At 50.5% G+C, this 25,265-nt stretch overlaps 2 protein-coding genes across 3 annotated transcripts in view; one reads left to right on the top strand and one right to left on the bottom strand.

Moving 5' to 3' along the window:
• LOC122381453 (semaphorin-2A-like) overlaps positions 1-12,896 on the bottom strand; it is a 67,902-nt gene extending 55,006 nt beyond the window's left edge. The window contains exons 1-2 of one of the 2 annotated variants that reach the window (XM_043365619.1): positions 12,808-12,896; positions 8,652-9,117 (exon numbers count right to left, since the gene is read on the bottom strand). In XM_043365619.1, the coding sequence (XP_043221554.1) occupies positions 8,652-8,799 (148 nt within the window). In that variant the 5' untranslated portion in view covers positions 8,800-9,117; positions 12,808-12,896. The other variant, XM_043365618.1, reaches the window with a different exon arrangement.
• LOC122381454 (netrin receptor DCC-like) overlaps positions 1-25,265 on the top strand; it is a 90,130-nt gene that overhangs the window by 6,843 nt on the left and 58,022 nt on the right. The gene's annotated exons all lie outside the window — the stretch shown is intronic.

Raw genomic sequence — 25,265 nt, 5'->3', positions numbered from 1 at the left:
GCGGGCGGGGGGGGGGGGGGCAATTTTTTATTTTTTTTCGATGAGGGCAAATTTTTGCCACTGGTTTGCTTCTAGAACACGTGCGGAAAAGATGCAGTATGAAGTGTGTTCTTAACTTAAAGGGACGCTCCCACCTTCAAAAAAGTTTATGAATTGGCATGAAAGTGATGTCGCTCGGTTCAGAAAGAGCGAAAACGAATATCTACCAAATTTCACCGAAAAATATTCACCGGTTTTCAAGATATTAGACTTTTACTTTTGTTTACTTTTTTTTAGATCTCCGCTGTTTCTAGCGACTTTATTTTAGAAGTGCGGCGTTTGCGGCAGATGTTGCGCGCAAATAGCATATACCACCGCGTGCTACAAAACGTTTTAGTCAAACATTTAAAAATCGTTAGATATTTGCGCTGACGTCACACATTCAGAGGGGTATTCCTAAGCATTAGCCCCTCTGAATCAAAATGCTGCAATTTTGAAATTCAATATTTCCGATTTAAGGCATTTCTCGATGTTGTGAGTGCCGAAACCGGTAATTGTGAGCCAGGGACCCCATTTTGGCTATCTCAACTCAAATCTAATGTTAAGGTGGGAGGGTCCCTTTAAAAGGGGAGGCGTAAAAACGTCCCTTGCTTCTGCGTGGGGTGAAGTTCTACAGATTTGTTTCTTTAATCTCGCCTTTTTATCAGTTGTTTTTTCTTTTCTTTTTGTCAATTCATCAGTTCGTCTCGTTTCTTTAGAAGAACTACCATATGCGTTGTTTAATAAGGCGTCACTATACCCTGGTCCCCAATTCCACTACCCGCCCCCGGTCTCTAGTCCCCAAAGTGCTTTCAAAATGTATTTGGTTTCAAAATAATTCCGCGCTTTTGGCGCGCTATTTCAGAAAAAAAAACTGCAACATAACGTGCCAAAACACGACGGCACAAAAACAACGTGCTATGGTAAAAAAAAAATGCTGTCGTAAACTGAAATAAGACTTATTTCTAGACAGTCACGGGGAGGCGCCCCCATGCCCTTAAAAAGGCGCCCCTGACAGCGTTGCCCCCCAACGAAAACCAAAAAGTTACGCCCCTGATCTCGCTTCCTCAGTTAGGAAGATGGCCGAATCTGTACTTGTTTACCTATGTTTTGACCATCTAGATTTTAAACATTTGGCTGGTGCCTGCAACATTTTAGGAGAATATGGAAAAGTAGAACACCTGTGAAATGTAAATGTGATTACTGCTCACTCACTGAGAAAAATCCTGACTCCGCATGACACCCCCAGGGGGAGTTCACCAAAACGACACCCCAAAACTCCCAGGTGGTACTCCTCATTACACCCCCTCTAAAACTCTCCATTACACCCCAAAACTTCCCTCGAAAACTCTCTGTAACTCTCCCTACAGTTTTAGAAAACTCTTCATTACTCTCCTTTACCCTATCAAAACAAACAACATACTCCCTGAAACTCCCTTCCATTACTCTCAATGACTCTCCTACTGCCTCATAATTACTCCCGATTACTCCATTCCATGATTCCCCAAAACTCCGTTTACAGCTTCATGGTATACCTCTTGTTACTCCCCATCAAACTCACCCAAACTTCCCATCACTCCACTCCAGCCCTTCCCCCCCCCCCCCCGAAAATAAATATTGGACGAATAGCGTAACCACCCAAAGCTCGTGTACCGAAGCACAGATAAAAAATATATTTCAAGAAATGTGTATTCAAAGTCCGGGGCGGTGGGAGGCTTAAAAAATTAACAAACGCTTTCGACATCCCGCCACGGCACGCTCTCCGGGGATCTCACTCCATATGCTTCACGGTCGCGAGTTTTGATGTTAAGAATCCAAAAGGCGGCCTACCACAGCAGGAATGCTTGGTCTGGTGGTGCCGCTACCCTACCACCTCCTGGGCCTCGACGAATACTGCGTCTTTTTCGTCCGGCTCTCCTTTCACGATGGTGGGATGGATATTTTGCTGGCCTCCGTTGGCTTCCGACGTGTTTTGCGGGATGCGCTGCAGGCTCTCCAGCTCATCCCCTGCAAAATGTTAATAACCATGAAATTATAGGTACACTTAACATTGCGTGGGAGGAAATGGAGAAGAAAGAAAAAAAAGAGAAGAAGGGGAAATAATGAAGGAGAAAGGGAGGGAAGGAGGGGAGGGATGAAGGAAGGAAGGAAGGAAGGAAAACAGGAAGGAAGGGAGGGATAGAGGGAGAAAGAAAGGGAGAGAGAGGGGAGGGAAAGAGGGAGTGAGAAAGGAAGCGAGGAAAAATGGAAGGAAGAAATGAGGGAGGAGACTGAGAGGTAGGCAGATGAGACAAGATGGACGAGACGAGACATACGCGACCTGACGTGTTGGCACTGATACTGCATTTCGGCACATGATGTCAAAATAATGAAAGCGAGAGATTGCAAAGTTAGCATACTTTTTATGCACTACAATTTTGATAAAGTTAAGTTTCAGTGAAAGTCTAAAGGGCAAGTTAACAGCCTCCATCTTAGTTGCAGACACAGTAGGGCAATGCTATGAAACGTACCTACTTGAACGCTCAAAAAGTTGAGGTCGCTAAAAATAAGCTAAAGACGTTATATACGCCGCATAGGTAACCATGTTAACATTAAAGAAGGAATTCAATTATGAACACTTTCTAAAAACATACAACAATTTAGACAAAATTTATTTAAACATGCTGGTTTGTCGGTGGTTTTCATCATTCATGGGCAGTGGCAGTGGTAGGTAGGTAACTGATTTTTTTTATATATATGTAGGGGCTAGGAAAATCAAGGCTTTTATGCCAAGATAGTTTTATTTTCTGGCTCTCCTTTGCAATTCCTTCAAATTTGATGTTTGTCATTGGTATAGATTTTAAAATAATTGGGCAATAACAATAGGATCCATGACGTGTAAAGCTTGTGTAATCCTAACTTTCCAATTTATTCGAGAGAAATAATGTATGATATTTGCCAATACCTAGAAACTCAGAGCATGCTGTTTCCGATCTTTATCTCACTCAGGAACAATACAAATCAATTACCCTTACAGAGACCATTCCAGCCCATCAAGAGCATGGGGTTACCGTATGTTCTCATCACAGCATTATAACACTTTGCACTATAAAAGCATGATGAGAAATACAGCTAAGCTTACCTTTAAATCCAAAGTAAGGTCCAATTATCCGTCACTGTATATAGGTCAGGTCCGTCTAAGTCAACACGCTCTTCACTAACACCTCGCCCGCCGCCCCGCACAACGTGCTGTGTACTACGCGCAAAAGATGGCGGCCACCGGCAGCTCCTCACGACGTATGCTAAAACCCCTTCGTAACTCCCCTTTTACCCCTGTCGGAACGTTCGGGAAAGGTTTTTCGGAAGTAATGGAGAGTTGCGTCACAGAGTTATGGAGTGTCACACATGGAGTCATTTCGCCATCCATTAAGAACTCTTGAAAACTCTTTAGCAAAATGAGGAAGGGTCGAAGTTACCCTAGAACACACTCAATAACTCTGCTGGAAAGGGAGTTATCAATGGTTTTAAGGAGTTTTCAGGGGAGCATTTTCAAGAGTTTTGACCCATATGGAGTCAATTTTTTTCTCAGTGCTGTCCAGTCTTCAAAAACAGTAAACACATTTCAGTAATTCAAGTCCTTTTTGTCCTCACCTTTTTGATGAATGTAATAGTCTTTTTGTAGGCAATACTTCTTTGATTACAGGTGATATTTTAACAGGTATAGACTGGAATGGAGTTTCAAAATTGTGGGTATTTGTGGGGCCAACTCAGCCAAAATCAGCCTGCTGGTATTTGTGGTTGGACAATGGATGGCTGTTGGGTGGGAGGGGCACTGAAACTGCCAAAATGTGGCATCTCTTGCAGGGGTCAGCTAGAATCAAGAATGCAGGGTTTTTAGTATGCCGGTAATTTGGCGGTTTTTTTGCTTGGGGCGTGGTAGCATGCCGGTATCCCAGAAAATTTTTGTGGGGCGGGGCGGTGCCGGTAGCAGCCTTTGGGGAAAACTTTGCAACTCTAATTCCGTAGCAATTACAGGTCAGCTGTATTTGTACAAGTTACATATTTTTTTTCAGTTTACTCATATCGTTACCAGACCTCCGGCCGTTTACACGGATGTGAGACGCCTGCTATATGAATACCACTGAGTCTTTCTTCGGGCCGGACCGACACCGGGGATTTCCCACTGGGGAGTCCCAGGGAATTCCCTGTCAGAAGTCCAGCGCATCTAGCGAGTAGCGCGTAGGCACCGCCGCACCGACGATGCTGCAAAGCCGGCGATCATTGTGCGCTGTATTTGGCTTACTAGAGACTAACCGTTTCCACTGGGTAGCGGATGATGACATATTGCATAACGTAGTACGATAAAATAATTTGCTGCGTTAATTAACAAATACCGTAATTCAGTAACGTAGCAATATATAACGTATCGTAATTCGGTATCGTAGTTTTGGCCAAAAAAGCAAACGTAGCGTAACGTAGTGCGTAACGTAGCGTAGCGCAGGCCAACTATGGGCACGGCGGCCAGCTGCCGCTCGGCCAGCCGCACCGCTGCGGCCATCGCGGCCGGCGGAGGGCGGGCCGGCGGCCTTGGTGTACCGGCGGAGTGAGACATGCCGCGGCTGATTACAGAGGCGCGCCGCGGCGCCGAGCGGCGCACGGTCTCGGTAATGGCGCCGTAATGATGCGACAACAGGCCGCGGCCGGCCGGCCGGACGCCGCGCCGCCGGTCACGAGCCGTCCAGACGGACGGTCGGACGGGGAGCGGCGCTCCGGGACCAGGTGCAGGTGGAGGGCCGCGCGGTCAGCGGAGGGCCGACAGGATGGAGAGGGCTGGAGGAGAGTACAGGCGTATGCAGTATTACGGCAGGTCTCGGAAGTGATCACATGCGCACGTCAGGCCAGTGCATTTTTAGCGAGAGACAGAGAAGAACTCGTGGATGTGTAAAGAATAATGTTTCCGGCGGCCACGATGAGGATTGACGAATAAACAGGGCGGTTCGTCGAACTCCTTTCCATTGACGGACGAAGACATAATCAATCGTTACGGTAAACATCTAGAAGCAACACTACGGCTGTAAATACCCACGGGGTGCGGCCACCCCGGGGCTGAGGAACCAACGTCACTGCTACCGGCGCCAAGTCCCCCGTCCCAGAACTTCAGTAGGTCAGGCGCACCCTGGTCTGTCAATGAGAGCGACGATTCTGGGAGTGCAGACCCTGACCCTCAGGTCGGTGTGGTGCAACCTCCTGTCGCAATCTACAACGATGCACAACTGTGTAATGTTTCGCGACTCAGTCACTTCGTGCTAGTCGTATTTTGCAAATATGAAGCTTAATGTCCGTTGTCAGTGTTAAACGTCTCTGTCATTTGCTAACATCTGTATAAGAATGGGATGCAAAGAAATAACAAGGGAAAAACAACATTTTCTTGTGAAAATATTAACTCATCCTTCACAAGAGAAAGGGCACGGGATCAACAGGATTCTTGGAGAGCCAATTAGCGTCTCAGTGGATTCCAGTCCCCTCCGGCAGTTCCGCGGAGCGTGAGGCCCCAACTCAATTACCTGATTCGATAGAATATGCCAGAAAAACGCTACCGGCTGGATCCAACACCCACCGACGCGGCGGGCCAAACGAGATCACACGCGCTTTCATGTGCGTACGTATCAAAGAGCGTGCTGTAATCTAATTGTTGGTGCAGGCCGTCCTGGGCGCGGGTGGCGCGGCGGGGGCGGGGAAGCGTTGAGCCACCGATGGGAAGGCGCCAGGGCAGTGCTCGGGGTGCTGGGGACTGAGGGATGGGGATATTGGTACTCCGGGGACACTGCCTGAGCCGGCCCATAGATCAGCCACGCGCAGTCGCCTCCCCCGACAGATAAAATCGACACCAATCTACCACCCAGCGGGGCACCGGGGCAGGACAGGCAGCAGGCGCGTGGCAGTGAGACGGGGAACAGACCGTGCCGGCTGGCAGAGGGGACAAACTGCCAGATCGATATAGTTGGAAGGACTATATGAGGCTGGCAAATTAACGGACTATCAGAAAGGCACATAGCGAGCGGGAACAACATAAGGACTGGCAGACAGCGTAACGAATCAGATATGCAGAGGGGGCTAAAAATTGAGGGACGCGCTATCCCTAAGAACTGTTTACATCTGGGCAAACGCACATGCTCATAAACTTGTTTCCCTTCGCTACAGATTAAGATCGGCGGGTGTGCCGCACGCTTCATTTCACTACCGCTCACACGCAACACTGGTTACGGCACACCGAGCAGCCACACCGGCAAGGAGCGTGTCACGATCTTCATTCAGCCCAAACTCGCGCGACCTTCAACCTTCTCCTGTTAGCGCTGACCCGACAGTTTGCGTGATGCTCGCCCTACCATGTAATCGCGACCGATTTGTTAGTCGGTGCTTCGTGACTGCATGTAAAGATGAACGATAATGTGCGCCGAAGTGACACCTCTGATCAACGACCAATCTCAGGGCGGGGTTGTCGGAGCGCTGAGGCAGCAGCAGCGCGACACACAGCTCTTATCAACTCATTGTACGATCGCATAGGTGACAGCTCGCCCATCATCATAAGCTGAGCCTGCAGCGGTAACGTTGATATTATAAGCTGCGTGAGTCGCGCAGAATATCGATAGAGACGTGGGTGATGGAACGACAATGCACGATTTTTTTTCTTTATGCTCGCAGTCGCAGAAATGTGTCGTGATGATTGCAGCAATAATTATGCGTCGAATTGACAACGAGCATACATCAGACCAAAAGATTGGGTAACGGTTCTAATGAGCACGTAGCCCTGAACATGCAATGCCTTTGTCACATTAGTTATTCACAATTTTGCACGTCATTCTCACTGGTAAAAAGCGTCACGACTTCACCTTCGAGGCTTCCTCGATTTCCATTCATCTCCGTGAATAGGGCGACGGTTTGTGGCAAGGAGACGTCGTGTCACCGGCTGTGACGTCACTCCCCTGTCGACCTCCCACCGTGCATACTGACGACCTGACCCGGCAACCTCTGACCCGACCCCAGCCGGCGCACAAAGCCGCCATCAGAGGTGACATTCAGCACCCTGTGGGCTCTGAGGTCTGAACATCGTCTGAGCTCGGCGCCAGCGCCGGTCATCTCCGGGAGGGCCGCCAGGATTCTGAAACCACATCACCGCGCCGGACTGTGCGTACCTCAGTGGGCGCTAGCTCGGCCACCCGCGGTCACATCTCCCGGCGACCTGCTGCCGTGACCGTGACGTGTCACCGACGATTGTGGCGCCCCGCGCCGCGATTGTCGAAGTCCGACGGCCGCGACGGGTTCAGGGTCGGGTCACGCCGACTAAAAAGGCCGTCCATTTCGCTGACTGTGCAAAAACGGTCAGTGTTCGGCCGTGGCACACGCGTTCCTGGCGCTCGGACGGCGGAAGGCCGCCCTTCCGGCCGGGGATGTGACGGCTCGCCACTCTCGGCGGCGTCGTATTTGTCGTCATCGGCGGTCTCTGACGGCGAGCTGATGTGCCGCTCGGCCGCGCGCCTCCCCGGTCCCGAGGGACGGTGCTGCAGCGACGGCTGGCCGGGCAGCCGCCGTGCATAATCCGCCGCTATGATTAGCTCAGTGGCAGCGGAAAACACAGAATCAATGGAGCTAATCAGAGAGTGGCAGATCGCGAGTCGCCTGCACCGGCCTGGCCGGGGTGATATGGGAGCCTCCGAGAGGGGAGCGGGCCATCCGTCAGGTGGCCATTCCCCGTCAGACAAAAGGACTGCTTATCCCTTATGCCATATGGCGTCAGATAGCGTATGCTCAGTATTACATTTCAGCCTTTCTCGATGATGGCTACATCTCGCGCTTTCAGCAATCCACCGATCCACGGTTAACGAATATAATGCTATTGGAGGTTTCAATACTATCAAACAGACATGCAACGACGGCCTCAACAAAAGATTAGTTCCTATTTATCCGTAGGAATGTCAGCTAATATCTGAAACCACCTGAGATTATTTATTATCAAGTGAACTGAAAAACAATAAATCAAGTTGGGAGCATGCTATGCTTAAAACGACGCAAAAAAAGTTTTGCGGTAAACTGTTTGCATTTTGTTGATATTCCAGCTAGGCAATAATGCAATGGTCATGTTCTGGTAAACTGAAAATAAGCCTATAAATCACCGAGAGCGTCATCATGCCTAGCGGAAACACAGCGTTTGAGGTCTGAGTCCGGTTGTTTTGTTGGGTTTCGGGGAACTGTCGACCGCAGGGTTGAACAGCCTCTCAAATATCTGTGGTTTTAATTCCTGGTCGCAGCTCGCTCGGACGCTAAGGCCAGTGATTAAAACGAAGGGAGTGTCTTCATAGTCTCGGAACAGACATGAAAGCACTTCACAGCAAGTTTCAAACGTGGAGAACAGCACACAGACGCTCCGACAGCCTCTCAAGTGGGCTAGGAGGGACCGAGGGCACTGATGGAGCTGTTGGAACTAGGAGAACTGAGGGGGCTGCGCTGCGGAGTTGAGAGAGCTGATGGGGTTGAGGGAGCTGAGGGTGCTGACGGAGCTGAGGGACTTGATGGAGCTGAGGCAGCTGATAGGGCTGAGGGTACTGCAATGGGACTAGGGCATTGAGGACACTGTAAGATGACGGCCCCGGACTCACCTCTGTGATGCCGCAGTCGATGGCTGTAGTGGCCGTACTGGAGCTGCTCCTCCGGCTGGAACGCCCTCACCGGCGCCAGCAGCACCGTCACCAGCACCAGCACCGCAGCAGTCCTGACCAGCACCAGCGCCGGCCGGGCCCGCGCCATGGCGGCCAGCGCGGCTGCCCCCTTCACAGCCGCCTTCCCTGGGCGGGCGCGGGCGCGGGCGCGACCGCCTCTGTTCAGAACTCCTTCAGTCTTCCGAGAGGTACTTCACCGCCGACTCTCAGCTCCACTGACACGGCAGATTGGCGCCGGAACCCGTCAACAGGCCGCCGGGGAACAGTGAATCACTTCGCAGATTAACTCTGACCGCCGCCCGTCCTGAATGCGTCTTAGTCTGAGGTTAGCACTTCCAGAGATCACGCGCAGCTTTCGAGCACATCTGACCACTCAGCTGGACGCGAGCAGCTCTTGATCACTCTCCTGTCGGATGTCAGAGGTCGGAGGTCAGGGCGCTGAGTGGAACAAAGTCGGGCACCGACCTCACACCCGCGGCATCTGGATGGCAATGATTCCGGGCCTCCCTCCCCCTGATCCCTGGGGACTTCTGACGGCCCAGCTCCACCCCAGTTCCCCCTTGACATATATCAGCCCGCCCCAGGTCCATCCTACCGCCACGGGAGCCATTCGCTAGTGAGTTACTCTGCCCGCCACAACTAACTATCATCCCCCACCACGCCGCTCGCACCTCTCCGTTGTCGCTAAATTTTCACTGCAACAACCGCCACTGCCACCACCGCCACCGCCGTCGTCAACGTCGCCAGGTCCGCGCCGGGAGATGAAAACAACAATGCGGAAGTGGCCGTTCACGGCCGAGTCCTGCCGCCTCGGGCGCCGCCTCATCACGGTCCAATCAGTCGATCAGCATGGGGTGGAACGTGTCTATTGAGTGGCCATCTGGCGCGACGCCGCCGGCCGCGCTGCAGCCCTGTTCACACCTCCCGCGGGTGGTAAAACGCCTCAATTGACGCCCCACCCATCCCGGCAGTAAGACGTCTCAGTTGAGGCCTGTTCACACCCGGTGGTGTGATGGTTGAATTGACAGTCCCTCTCAGCGGACAGAAGGGCGTCCCATTTGTCGGGCACTCCACCCAGACTGTCTGTCAACTGTCTGCGGGGCATGTCACCACACTTCCACCGCTGCCGGCCGATATCGGTCGTTTGTAATTCTGCACCGTAGTACCGACACTGGAGTACCGACAAGGCGTGCAGAGCTGGGCCCAACACCTCTCAGCTCCGCCCCTCCGTCCCTCGCGACAGCCGCTGATGGGCCATTTCACGGCTGAAGCGACTTAGAAGACCGTGAGGAAAGATGGGCGCACATGCGTGCGTAGAGAGGCACACCCATAGTGGCGTGACGTCCTGTAAACTGCAGCAGTGGACTGGAATGGTGCGGCGGACGAGAGTGACGAGCGCGTCATCGGACGCAGAAAGGAGGGCGGACGTGACACCGGATGGGGGCGGGACGGGCGCCACGCGCTGACGGCTCTATCTGCTGCGGCCTCGGGCAAAAAGCCCGGCTGGCGGTCCGCTCAAACGACTAATGGCCGCGGCGCACTGAAGGTCGCGGCCCAATGGCGCCGTAAATGAGAGGCAGCGAGGGGAGCCGACGCGCCCGCGGTCCGTTGTTGTGGCGGGCGGACGGCAGGAAATAGAGAGATGCTAACTGCGGCCTGACACGGGACGGGCGGTTCCAGGCAGGCCGGGTTTCTCCTCTTCTGGACCGAACTGCGGCAAAGAACGACTCATACCGACCTCCCACTTTTGAGGCAGCCACAGACGGCTACATCAGCTCAGAAACGGCAGCAGCAACTACACAGCTCACACCCCAGCTCTCCGTCACCATGAGCTTCCATAGCCGCAGGACGAGCCCGGGTATCACAATAGCGCAGATTTGACGGCCCTAACACGGCGTGCTCCGACAAAGGACCTTTCAGAGGCGGCGTCGGTGTACGGTGGGCGCGAGAGAGCCAGGTGGAGCCCGGGCGAACCCTCAATACATTATTAATGTGAGTACATAATGTGACAAAAGACGATTATGAGCTCTTTGTGTTCAAAGCCCGTTCACTTGCAGTCCTGTCAGCTAGTAAATTATCGCTGAATAGCATTTTCAAGCCTTCGTCGTCTTTTTAGCCTTCGTCGTTTTTTACGGTCATTGATTTAAAATAAGTAATAAAATCGCCTATTCCTTCAACACAATAAACATTAGAGGGGCCGAATAACTATGTCTGGCTGATTTGACACGGAACTGCTATTAAAAATGCACCTGATGGATGATACTAAAGGAAAAACAGTATTTTAAAATGAAATGAAATATCATCTACCTGTTTGGAAAAAGTTGGTCGTGAGCGTGAGGCGAAGGTTAGATAAATGCACACCAACTGCGTCAAAATAACAAACAAATTATAAAATTTCCCACAAATTAAATTATCTGAATTTGTGGTCTACCCGAGACGGATCTTGTTTGCGGCTTATGATGGGCGTGGGACAGAATAGATCATGTGTGTGGCGTCCGGTGGCATATTGCCGACAACGGCCGATGATCGATGGATAATCCAAACAGAAGTCGACCTAACTACAGCGGGCCGGGAAACGCCCGCCGGAGGCCGGCACCCGCATCAATTCCCACACTGCCGCGCGACGGTTATGGGAAAAATATTAAACGAACCAGGATAAAAGTTTGAAGTTGATGCGGCATTGCGAACAGTCAAATATATAATTAACAAATATCAAGTGATGTCTTCAAGACCTTTTCAGATACATCTGGATTTTTAATTTTATCGCTTTTTTGCGCCCAGATCGGAAGTTTGTGACGGTCTGTGACCAGGTTTCGTCATTAGTTCCAGAGCTGCAGCCAGCCGGCGGTGAGCGGCGGCGCCATTGATCTGGATCAGGTGGTCGGGTCGCCGGCGCACATTCCACGACCCCAGACCGTGGGACGGCGCCCCTGACGACCGACCAGGTGCGGTCGGCGGCCGGAAGTGCGGCCGACCCGGGGACGGCGCAGACGAAATGGGGACAGCTGCAGGACTGCTTCGATTAGCTGACGGCTTCGGTGGTCAGATGAGTGATCAAAAAGACTGAAAGGAAATCTGAGAACGGAGCCCAGAAGAGGACACATGCTTTTCACACTATGTAATAAGTAAATGGTCATAGACCAACAAGCCGGCCCAACTGATATGAGATGGCCTGCCGACTAATCCACCACGTGTCAACTGTGACTGACGGTCCCCGCCCAGGACCTCAGCGGCCCGTGTGGCCACGTCACACCGGCTGACGTGCAGGCCGCGTAGCATCACAATCACGTCATAGAGGCCAGTTTCTGATGCCAGAGCTGGGGAGAACCAACGGCGGTGACGGCAGCAGTGAATGAAGTGAACGGGTGGTGACGGGGGTCAAACTGTGGGTGGAATATTCGTAGCTGGAAAGGTGAGGTGCTGGAACGGCCCTTTCATGAAGCGTCCAAGAACGGCGGAAAGGCTGATCACCAGAGGATGCGGAAATGGCTCCGGATGGCCCCTTGCCCACAAAGAATACGCATTACTACATAAAGTGATCCAATGCGCCTCTCTGTGAATTGCGTATGCACTTGCACAGTTCTTCGCTTTCTCTGCCGGAACCCACCCTGTCAGCAGACAGTGGCTTACGAGTGATTGACATCAATCCTGAATTGAATCAGCGTGCATTGTAAGTGATCTCATTCGCTGAACCCGTGAACGCTGCAACAAACCCCTCCCTATAAAATTGAATGCCCTCGTAAACCATAAGAATCCATTTACCTATCAACCTTACCACAAGGCCCATAAATGACTACAGCAAGTAACAACAGCTCTTCGGTTAATTACGAAATATGCCCTTATTTTGGCACGTGGCATTTACGAGGCACTCAATCGACCACTCAGCTGTGGCAGTTCCGTCCCGCTGTCCCCACACAGGGGGCCATTTCTGCCTCCCCTGCTCCGTCCGGGTCATTACCACCCCTTCCGGTCGATCTGCCAGGGGCGCCCCAGGGAGCTGTGACCGGCCTGAGCACCTTCCAACCACTGCACCGCCAGGCACCACTCGAGCACCAGCCGCCGCGCGCGGAGCTCCGAGTGGCACCACCTCACTCACCCGGCGTCAGCGACCGACTGGCTCCGCGGCCCGCCGTCCGCCGCCAGCGGTACCGGACCGTCCGCCGCGCGGCCGGGCGCTGGTCGGGCGGTCGGCGCCGCGAGGGGACCATCGTCCTCCGGCCAGACCATCGTAATCCGGCCAGACCATCGTGGTCTTTGGTCTGATGTCCGGCTGTAAAGCACTGGATCGTGATCATTGAATGACACTGTGAGTTTCGCTGACTATTTTGAAATAGGTATGTAGTTTCAAATAAACTGTCGCACTTTACTCTCGCAGACTGTGGTTGAGTACAAAATGTTGTTTTCTTTTTCTTAGATAATGACGATTCAAACCAATATACAGGCAATGAGGCCGATTATGAAGATACTGTGCGTACGGTCGTTTGCTAAAGCGGGTTCGATTGTTCCGCCGACCCTGACATCTCAATTACCGGGTATCTATCCCCATCCCCACCCACCATAACACCTGCCCTGGAAAACCGGACCTATCACGGGTCCGACGGGAGCCGACTCCTGCTCTGTGCGTGTGCGTGCGTGTATCCCCCAGGTCGGTATCCCCTCCCTGTGACCGTGGTCTGTATGAGCGGGAGGGGAGGGACCGGGGGAGGGTGGTGGCTCCCCGGGATGCTTTTGTCCCACCTCCGATCGGCGCAGGTGTGAGTACGGCCAATTACGGGGAAAGAGACAAACAGGGGCCCGGTGGGTGCAGGGAGGCAGAGAGGGGAAAAGTAGAGGAGAGATGTAGTGAGAGGGAGACAGGGGGTAGAAAAGTGGAGATGGTATATTGTTAAGACTGAAGACCGAGACTAAATCAAATGGAACCTACCTATGTATGCTGAAGTGGTTAGAAGGACAGGTGGAGCATGAAGAGAATAACTTGGAAACCTCGGTCTATACAGATGAGCTTATCAGCACGGTGACTAGCATTGCTTGCCTACATATACTCACTATTAGGTGAGTATGATATATTTCAGTCGGGTATCAAGTTTTTGGTATCAGCCAATGTAATACCAATAACAGCTTGATATAAGTTTCAATGCTGAAAAGTTTGTTTTGCATGTCACAGTTGGACTTAGATAACATCACGCCCAAGACTAAAATAAAAGGAAATATAATTAATTCCCCTATAGCTTTGACAACGTGATTAGCCGAAGCTCCAACCAAGTTCCTTGACGGGTGCAATGAAATTCAAATAAGTTTCACTTGACATCGTACGCAAAAATAAACTGTGAAGTGTGAATTGCGCTTAATTCGTGCACGTTTAACTACAGAATACCAAACAGTCAGCTCGCTTTACCAGCATGTCAACATTATTCACTTGCAAGCTTGCACGTAGGCCCACGACTAGACCTTGTTACATGGTTTACTACATAGTTTACAATGTCATTATTCAAATTTAGCCGGTGCGGCTCCATTAAGTACGATTAGGCCGACGGTTTGTCTTAAAAGGATAACGACTGTGTTGCAGCCCACATCCTTTCAGCCTATGGATTGCCATTCAATGTCTCTCTGCCAGCTTCTGTCCAGAAGTCCCCTAACTCAGCATACCCTCCAAGGCCATATAACCATACCTTCAGTGTGTCTCAGTAATTCCCTCCCGTTAAAACTAATACCTTTAAATCCCCTAAATCAGTGCGGTGATTTATATTTCCAGACAGGCTTTAGGCCATGAGACTTGAGAGCACGACGCTTCACGCACAAATCGTGCCGCTTGCAGTCCGATGCCACTATCTGAAAGGGCGGTGCGTGTAGGGAATTTCATACTAAGTTCTCGTTAATGCCCCCGCTCGTTTCATACTTACACACAGATAAGCCGACTACTGAACATACGCGGTCATTGCTATGCACGCAGCGAATGGACACTGAGCTGACCTTACACAGATTATCCACAATAGGCAGTCATAAATAACACTCTCATGGAAATGCTAGAAGGAATCGATTAGTTGACTAGAGATAAACGTTTCACATCCGCAGAATTGCAGAGGATGGTGCATATCAATGCCCGAAACTTGTCAGATAAGCAGAGCAGACCAGCACTGGAAACGGTGAGATGCTGAGCTGAAGAGCAACGCATTGAAATTTTAAAATATGGGAGGCAGTGCTGGAGATTAGCTATTCTTATTTGTACATACGATGCATGTAGAAGAGCAGAGGTGGATCCAGCTCAGAGTTTTTTTTTGGGGGGGGGGGCAAACCATAATAATTTATCGATTCTTTCCATGTATCGTCCATAGGCGTAATGTTAAAATTATGCCGTTTGGGGGGGGCAAATGCCCATTTTGCCCCCCCCCCCTGGATCCGCCACTGTAGAAGAGAGGGACAGGTGCAGCCGTATGCAGGCCATAGCAAGGACCTCGGAGCCTAAACAGTGAGAATGACCATGGCAAGACAGGAAATGCATGTTATAAAGAAGAATGCAAGCCAAACAGCGGCTGTTGTTCCAGAGAGCTCCGCGCCGGGAGCAGCACGGCACGCCACTCGCTGCATCTCTGAACAGGAAGTGCATCATGCATGTTTGTTGATGAGTTCCCAGCAGATGTCTCGAAGTGTTACAGGGTCGAGGCATGTACCTACAGCTACACTGCAGCTGTGGGCCTGCATCCCGAAAGCTTGGGAAAATATTTTTGTATGTTTGTTGCCAAGGCAATCCAGTTATATCCATGCTCAGTAGGTAGTGCCGCCGGCATTGGGGGGTAGGGGAAAGTGGGTGTATTGCGCCCTCCTAACCAATTGCGCCCACCAACATTCCCACGGTTTCAATGGCATGTTTTGAATTTTGTGTTCGAAAACATTAATTTCCCCACTGGATAGTTCCTTTTATGGCCCAAGCCCTCCGACGAAGCCAATCAGCAAGGCTCATTACGCCATCAAAGATGTTACGGCGTTTCCTTAGCTTTTTTGCAGTCGTTTGAACCGTTGGTTATAAAAATTTGTGATATTTGTGTGATTTTCAGAGTGACGTTTAGAAAGAAAAACCCTTTTTTTCATTATATTTCACTGAAACAGTAAACTTCCTTCAACATCTTTATGATAACTTCTTCGCTTTTATTAAAAAGTACCTCAATTTTAATTGCGCCCATGGCAATTGTGCCAGGGGGGCGCAAATAGAATAATGGTGTAGCTATTGTATCACGACAGTATGAATGCATCATTAACTGATTGCAATAAAGAAGGAGTTTAATGTCAGGCAGGGGAGCAACCCGCTGTCGTCAGTCCGCAAATTATTTCTCTCGTCAAACTTTTAATGCAGCTGCCATTTAGGCTACGAACTTGTGGTGTAATTGACAAAATACGACATTTTCAACATGGACTCAGGCGTGAGAGGTGACAGCTATGACAAAAAGTAAAAACTTATGTCATAAAGCTATCGAAACGATAAAAATTATTAATTTTGAGAGAAGCGATTGAAAATGTAACCGTATAAGCGCATACGTTCACATATATCTAGTCGGTTACAGTAAACGTTTTCGTTGCACGTTTACAAGCGTACGGACACATGTAAAGTTATCTACCTGGGCAAAAATACATCGCGATTTACACCGACATTTATTATTTAACCAGCGTGAATAACATTATGAATGTTAAAGTAAGCCGCAATGACATTGCACTGCCGGGGTGTATGCATTCCGTCTCATTCGCTTAGCCATGTTAAAGTATAGGGCGCAATTGGGTTCTAATTGCGCCATCCCCATGGCGCAATTTACAGCAGTTGTTGGCAAATGCGCCCTTTTACATGTTTCTGAAAAAGCAGCTGTCAGAAGCAAACGAAACATTCTTAATTGATCGGCAGGCTCTTAAATCGTAGCCAATGAGTTCCTCTTCGAAATGGTTACCAGTGCATGCTTATATCTCCAGCACACACAGAAAAATATTAACACCGTTAGCGGTGTAATTGCACAGTACATATCTGAGCACTTGAGGAAAGTTAATTTAGTCCCTTCCCCGCTTAAATTACTCGCGCTTCCAAATGAACACCAGGAAGAAGGTAATAGAACACTGTTAGGAGGGTTGGGTGTTTTGCTACATGTAGTAGTAATTTAAGCGAGTAATTTAAGCGGGGAAGGGACTAAATTAACTTTCCTCAAGTGCTCAGATATGTACTGTGCAATTACACCGCTAACGGTGTCAATATTTTTCTGTGTGCAGTTTTCTTACAATTAGCGTTTTTCCTAAAGGTGGCGCAATTCACCCTCCTTCCCCTAATTCAGACAGAATCTGCACAATACCCAAGCTGTAATACAGATAATTTATCATTATACCTTAGCCGAGTGATTACGCCTTTCATTGAATTACAGTTGACACTCGCCTCTGAATAACGGACTGACACCTAAGCGTACTGTTGGCACTTGGCATCCTATAGCTACTTGCCTTGTCGGTGCACTGTATAAGTGTATAGGCAACGCTGGTAGGTGATTAACTTCGGAGCTGTTGCTTTAAGCTATTTAAAAAAAAAATATGCGTTTTTGCATCTTCTTCTTCATCGAAGTATCTCCAGAAGCACCCTTCCGCGGCAGTGAGTTCAGGGCAGCGCCTCGAGAGGGACCGTCGCCGTCGATGAGTGTCCCGGAGACAAATCGCTAGCGTTTGAGTCCTCCGGCCGTCTGGAGAGGCCAGGAGGTAAAAACCAGCTGATCGGGCCGGGAGCGGGAGCTCACAATGGGCCGGACGGTGTGGCCTGTCGGCTCTGTTGGCGCACAAAGACCAACTCGGGCGCCTTCATTAACACTCTATATTGGATGTCATTTACTGCAAACCGTCTTCTAAATGGCGCGATTGGCCGGCTGATCTCATCCTGCAGAGGCCATCGAAGTATATCACCGGGCCCTCCCGAGGCAAACTTCCGCCCCTGACTCTCCCGATTTCAATTTGGCGCCCGATAAATATTTCACGCTGGCGATCGACGCTTGCATATAGGAACCTCCCGGCAGTTGAGGCACCTAGGAAAAAACACACCACTCTTCTCATCAATTGGCGATGGGCGGGATGCCGGGGGCGAGAGGGCGATATTTTAGAGAGCCGAATCAGCTCCACAGCAGACTGGGGGCGGAATTGGCAATAAGCGGCGAGGTGACACAGCCGTCCGTCTCTGTCGGGGTCGGTGGTCTCGGTTCGTCGGCACCGTCACTTCCCCGGCGGTAAATCCGCTGCAGCTGACGGCTTATTTGCTCCGGGTACAGGTCAGTGTCATGAGGCCGTCGGTTAGACTGTCGACCGGGTGACAGAGACGCCCCCAGAGCTGGGATTTTGTCGCGGACGATCTTCGATCTTCGTTTGCATGCATTTTATTTGTGTTTAAAGCGTTGTCTTGGTGTATCAGTATCAGTATGCCGGTTGCAGGTTGGTTGAGCTGCGGGTTTCGGAGCATTGCATCTGATTTGTTTTGTAAGAATTTTGTAAAAAAAAAAAACACGTAAAAACAATGTATGGCCGCCTCTGGCCGAGTGTCAGCAACGTTGATTTCTTAAAAAAGAATTCTAGCACATTCACAAGAGGTGACTCTATCAACACACTCCATGTAACCGGGGTATGGATCCCCGGTACTCTACAGCACTCATGGTCGGCGGGACTGAGTGAGCGGTAACTCTTCCCACCTCCGCACAGCGGGACATCCGCCGCTCCGCGCCCCGGTGCCGGACGGGACAAACACACTGACATATCGCCCGGTGTTATTATGCATTGTCCGCATACCACCCCGTCAAAACAAACATCGCAAGCGGAAAGAGCTGTCGCCGGGGTGAAAACATGTCCCGACGGACCGGAGATGCGTCCTCAACAGCGGATTATAATGGATGAGTAGCGCCCGTAGCGGATTTATATTGACCCACGTCTTTAGGCATTGTTATGGCTACAGCAAAATCTCAATGCTGAACAAACACAACACATGATAAAGCGTCTGCCATGTGTGTTGAAGGGAGGATCAAAATTCGGAAGTTGGATTAAAAATTCCAGTCGAATATTTGCCTTTATCAATTTGCTTACATATATCAATCCGCGGGGGGGAGGCACAGGGAACGCTAAACTTTATAGGTAGGTAAGCGAAGCGAAGTGTGATAGTTGTGGTCTCGGTGACATGCGCCTCACAGGCCTCGTGTCACAGAGATGTGCTTATGACCGTGCAGGACGAGAGTGACCACACGGTGGGGTCAGGGTGCGGCACTCGCACGGCGTGGACGTGATGACACACTTGGTGCACACTGGCGCCCACCCACAGATGGCCTGCTGATGGAGCGGGCGAAAACTGAGGGCGGGGAGAGGTGTGATGGAACATATCTACGCCCGACGCCGGACAGACGGGAAGTGGTGACAGGTAGTGGTGCGCCGCGCACATGTTACAATGCCTATCTGAGTTTATGCGAGTATATCACCGTTGTCATGCTTCAAGAGTTGCCGCCTACATTACGACTTCCGAGTTCCGCGCCTAAAAAAGCGGCTGATTTTGCCCCTTGGTTTTACTCGACGAATGCCTTTTGGATAGCCTGCACTTGCCAGTTATGTGCTCAATGGCCATCGGTGTTTCTGTAGATTGGGAAGGGAGAGTTCCATAAAACTCGATGGACTGGGAGGATGATGCCCATTGCCCACCTAGTCATTTTGGGGGTTGACGACATCTTGGACGTCCAGGACACATGTTAGTAACATTCAGTTTACGAGACCAACATATGGTGCCTAACTCGTAAGCTAAATTCATCTGTCTGACTCGCTCCAATCACAACTCACAGAGCGTCGTGTCAGTCGGTTGCAGGCGGCCGCGGCTCGTCCCGTCGCCACCGACGGTCCGCGCGGCGTCGGTCGCGTCGCTGGGTGACGGCCACTCGGCAGTGGTCGGCACCGTCACCACTCGGCTATTTTCCTCGAACCGCGGACCGACTCCAGCGGTCAGCGGTCGCTAGCGCGGCGGTCGATCCGTCCAAAAACGGTCGGACAAGTGACGGAGGTGTATACTGCTGCTGCTGAAACGTACACAGCTGCTATGCACGGCTGGTGACGTACAGGTATTGACATGAACGACTGAAGGCCAATGGGCCTCCAGTGGCGTCTATTTATTGCTCAGTGAGCATATAAAACACACAGTGCCGACGTCTACCCAGTCCTTGACATACGGCAAAGAAGCTACAATGTAAACTGAAATAAATTATCAAACGATAGATCGGCAGTCGCTCTTTGGAAATAATCATAGAGGGTCATAGGGCTCATCCGGATCAAAAGTACGGTGCACTTGCTCGTATTACTACAAACAACTGCGGTACGTACGTACATAAATGCTTTTCAATACGTAAATACGTGTAAATACACGTTGTCATCGGATAAATATCCAGTCGAATGCGCTTGAACCTTCTAATCTACCATTAAAATGGAGCATTTCGGTAAGAAATCGGTGATAATGCAGTGTCGAAATGAAAGAGGAGCTGGGAATCATTTCAAATCATTTTAAGGACAAACGAATCATATTTGACAGAAGCTATCAACCAGACGAATCAAAAGGTCGTGGCCGAATATGCACCTATCCTTCTAAAATACCTATTTGATTTCCGTCTTTTTATCTGTAATTTCTACATTTTTATGAGATGTGTCTAAAAGTTCATACAAATCATCAATGAAAAAAGGCATAAATGGACGATCTCGGAAAAGGTTGTACAATAAAAATTGAGATTCTGACAAAACTGTTCCAAAGATTAAATGCTCTATTTTTTATTACCTTACTGTTCATTTCATTGAAAGTAAATCGGACAACAGTGCTACTGCCTACTGGAGCTCATTTAGTACCGTCCGAACACAAATCTTGTCTGTCGCAGCACCACACACCACCCACACGTTTTCTCTCCCCTGGCTTGAGTGTTCCGTGGTCGCGTTTTTCGTCCGTCGCTCCCCTTTCCTGGGCTGTTTGTACGGGGCCTGTCGGCGACGCCATTTCGGCCACAGCACCGTCGCATGGTGTGTAATCATTTCTCCAAACGTCGGCCAGACACGTGACACGAATTTACGACCACCGTGGGAGGAGGGCCTGCTTCCGGACTTCCGGTACCAGCGGGGTCCGGCCCTAATGATGACCTAACGGACAGACCCGGTGCAGGGTGGGAGGCAGGCATAACTGACCATGACAAGGGGACAGTAGCGGCGGAACATCTTCAATTAAGGGGGGGGGGGGGCACCGCCAACTTTTGGTCCCATTCTTTCCATGCAAAGCCCATAGGGCTAATGTTAAAATGCCAAAATCAAAGGGGGGCACGGTGCCCCGGTGCCCTCCCCGTTCCGCCGCCTATGCAAGGGGAGATCAGAAAACTTGGAAAAAGGGTATAGGCCAAAATATGAAAGGGATGTATGGCGAAGAAGAAGAGTCGATTCGATACCAGCATGATCTAGTTATAACCATCTCAAGAATGAGCCATGCTGGTATTTGGCAATATAACGTTCATAAAATAGAACCAAATATTACCTGAAATGCAGGAAACAGATGTCATCAAGCACCAAGATATTCCGATTTATTCTAATATTTTTTATAAGGACACATGCATATTCTCGAAGAATTGATACAGCTGGCGCCGATGCGTTGCTCCAGTGCCGTAGACTAGCCATCACTCCACTGTAAGCCATGGCCGAGGTCCTCATGTCTGTAACAGCACCACCACTCCGCTGTCACTCGAGCGATCAGACCGTGCTACATGCACGGTCCTGGCGACGCGTCCACGGTGCGTGCTGACGCTGCAACATCAAAGAAACCGCGGCCAGACGGGCCCAGCTCCACCGGTGCACGGCGGGGGACATCGGCGGGACATGTGCAGTCGAGAGGGGGAGCTAGGGCTGGTGACAGGTGGTCGTCAGATGATTACGGAGGGGACATGAAGCTCTGATTTTTTGCAATGTGAAGGTTGTTGTAAGCGCATCGTTCGTCTGTGCTTAAGCGAGTTAAAGTTATTCGGTTCATTTATTCATTTGATGTTTTGATATTTTACGTTCCATCGACCTTTGTCTTGCCGTATAGCTCCCGATGTCGGGCAGACCTTTGTCTATAACCCGTGACCCCTGTCTCTGACGCCGGCGCCACCTCCTCTTTTGGGGCTTCCTCTCTGTCCGGTCGGTCGGCCGGTGGGCTCAGAGGACCGGTCACCGGTCAGCCGTCACCGGCTGTCACCGACACCCGTCACCGACCCACCGTTGACAGCGATACCCTCCCTGGACGCCCATGTACGACTTCCCGCGGCGGAGAAAAACCTTGCGACCTACAGAACAGAGACAGCGCCAGCGGTGGGGTAAGGAACGCCCGAGAAGTTGAGGATATGGTGCGGCTGAGGTCACCTTAGATGGGTGTTAGAGCCGGTCTATTCCCGCACCTCAGCAGACCCGACTCGTTACCATACAGGCGGCCGGACTGAAATCGGAGTCGGTCTGGGTGTCGCCGGGTGAGACTAAATGCTTACTTCGAAATCTAAGCTGTGTTGCGGGATTGGCGGTTATGTGCGGTGCGGCGTGTATGCCGCATGATAAGTAAGCGGCGACCACTAAATTAAAGACTGAAACGCTCTGACCTGTTTTCAATGAATAACACTGCATACCAAAAATGCCAATCGCTCTCGTCATAAGATATTTAGATTTAAATAACTAAGTTATCTGCATCATTATTTTGAACCAAATTAATGCTTTCAACTTAGTACTCACTCATTCCTTCCTTCGTTGGCTCCAAACAGTCTTTCGATTGTCTGGAAATCGTATGCCAAATCCCGCACCTCAGTATACGACTGGTGCATATAAAGGCCGATGTAAGAATTTCAATAGGCTCTCACATGCGATTTCCTGGCTACCCAAAAAGTTTCAGTCACGCTATCAAAACATGGTACCTATGTCAGCCCTGTCACCAGCTTGTAGTGCCCCTGACCGCCACCGACTCCCTTCCCTCCTTAAAAGCCTAGTTTCCCTCCATCATCTCTACTAGATTTAGGTGATGCTCCGACAAATTCACAAACAAGACCGAACTTGTTCGGAGTTCGGACTGTGAGTTAGCCCTCGCCCTTTAGGGGGGGGGGGGGGGTCGAACGGACTCCCCTCGGTTTTTCGCAAATAACTCGCGTAAAAAGCGGCCGGTCACGACGTAAATTTTAGTACCCTCGCGTTGATCAATTTTACACCTACCCTGAAAATTTCATGACCCTGACGCAAATAACCTTTGACCTGTGACCTACTTTTCGAGACCATGTTTGGCCGGAACCGCGATTCAGCGTATGTCGGCTCGCATTAGCAGCGCGTTTGCAGTCTTTTCGTGGTTTCAAGCGTTCAAACATGTGATATGATGTTGCCCCCATGCATTAGGGTGGGTGTAAAGGTCACCTGAAGGTCAGGTCAGTTCATTGACCTTTGGTGACCTCGGTTCACTTTTTCGAGTTTGACATGTTTCTAGGCCAGTTTTTTCTAGCTGAATTCGAATTAAGCAATCACATGAACGTTTACAAAGTAGTTTTGGTGCCTTCGTAACATGTTACGAGGCTGTCAGAGGCGGTTGACACCTACTACAAATACCCGGCAGGACCTCTACTGGTTGACCTGACCTGACCTAACCCGACCTGGCCTAAATGAATGAAGACATCATCTGTGAACAAAACTAGCATGATATTCGTGATCAGCACCCCGAAAAAACCCCATAGCAGCCACACTACGACGTTCTAACAGGTCCCAATTTTCCCGCCTTTTGGGTCATTGACCTGACCTGGAAGGTCAACCGATGACCTAGGACCTTAAAATTGGGTATCATCGGCTTCCTCTCGTCACGGGCAACACGCTCGTTTTTTCCGCGAAGCTCTAGCTTGATCAGGAGCGAAACGGCAAGGGGTTATACCTTATACGTTCGCGGATGGAAAAACACAAATACGGGCGAGGGTCAAGTTGAAAGTATTAATTTGGTTCAAAACAATGATGTAGATAAGTTAGTTATTTAAATCTAAATATCCTATGACGAGAGCGATGGACATTTTTGGTATGCAGTGTTATCCATTGAAAACAGGTCAAAGCTACTGAGTTTTTAATTTAGTGGTCGCCGCTTACTAATCATGCGGCATACACGCCGCACATAACCGCCAATGCCGCAACGCAGCTTAGATTTCGAAGTAAGCATTTAGTCTCACCCGGTGTCGCCCGCTCCAGATTTGCCGGTGTCCGGTGACGGTATTCCAGTTCAGCGCCCGATAGCTTACATCGCAGCCGTGAAAAATGCATGGCTTCCGAGCAGGGATGCGGAGCCGGAGCCGGAGTCGGAGCCGGAGCCGCCGGAGCCGACATATTTTGCCCGGAGCCGGAGCCGGAGCCGGAGCCGTGAAACAATATAGCCCGGAGCCGGAGCCGGAGCCGGAGCCGCCAAAAAAGGGGGCGACTCCGGCTCCTTTTTATTTTTTGAAGAGGAAAAAAAATAATTGACCTAGTTCGGTTTGACAGTACAAGGCAGTAAAACATATGGTACTTTACTTACGTCATGGGCCATCAAGTGAATGAAAAAAAGCCGAATATCCCCAGTATCCCACAGTAGGTACGCAATCAACTTCTTGTCTGCTCCTCCCCCCCCCCCCCCACGTCTACTGCATCCCCAGAACATGAGGACCGGTCATCAGGTGACGGCCATTGTTTTCAAGCCAGTGGCAGTGGACTGCGACTCCCAGCACCGTCTCTTCCCCTCCCCCCCCCACTCCCACCCCCCAATGCAGCCGAGACTGGTGTCAGCTTACGATGGTTCAGTGAACTCCAATTCGCGGCGACTGCGTTTCCAATGCCATCGCTTCCTAGTCCTTTGTTCTGCCAGTTCTCTCCAAGGCCCTATATACCAGGTAGGGTCGTCCGGCGATTCTACCTGATCGTGACGTCAGCTCGTGACGTCATCTGGGGGCAAGTCTTGAAGTCCCGTTTAAGTCCTATGCAAATGGGCGATTTTTGAAGCGCTGTAGAACAAACTCTGCTAAAGCTAGCACAAAACTAAGTGCATCATCGGAAAGCCGAGACATTTTTCTTCGAATTATCTAAGAAGCGTTTTTCACTAATGACTAAACCCATTAGTTTTTCCAAAAATGCGTAAAAAACCCCCATGCCTCCGCAGCCCCCCTTCCGCCGGCCGCCACGCCGCCGCGGTAGTGTAGTGGTTAGGATGCTTGCGCCGTAATCCAAAGATCGTGCGTTCGAATCTAGGCGCGGGTCGTACTTAAATCGAAATTGCAAGCAGAATATGTGTTTTTTCTTGATAAATCACTTATAATACAGCTAACCGTTCATAAAACTATCGATAACAATTGACTGAAACCCGAAATATAGAATACATTCTGTTAAAACAAATTCAAATATGGCGGCCGTTGCGCCAGGCTCCGCCCCCGACTCCGCCCCTTCGTGTGACGTCATCTGTGCACTTGGACACACAGGGAGATAGGGGACGACATGGGCCTGGTTCTCTCCGAGGTGCGTTTGCGCGGGGACGCGGTGAGCCGGTCA

This window comes from Amphibalanus amphitrite, unplaced genomic scaffold (assembly GCF_019059575.1).
Source record: "Amphibalanus amphitrite isolate SeventyFive unplaced genomic scaffold, NRLGWU_Aamphi_draft 000120F_arrow, whole genome shotgun sequence".
NCBI lineage: Eukaryota > Metazoa > Arthropoda > Thecostraca > Balanomorpha > Balanidae > Amphibalanus > Amphibalanus amphitrite.
The sequence above is the reverse complement of the archived record's forward strand: the minus strand, read 5'-3'. Positions and strand labels throughout refer to the sequence as shown.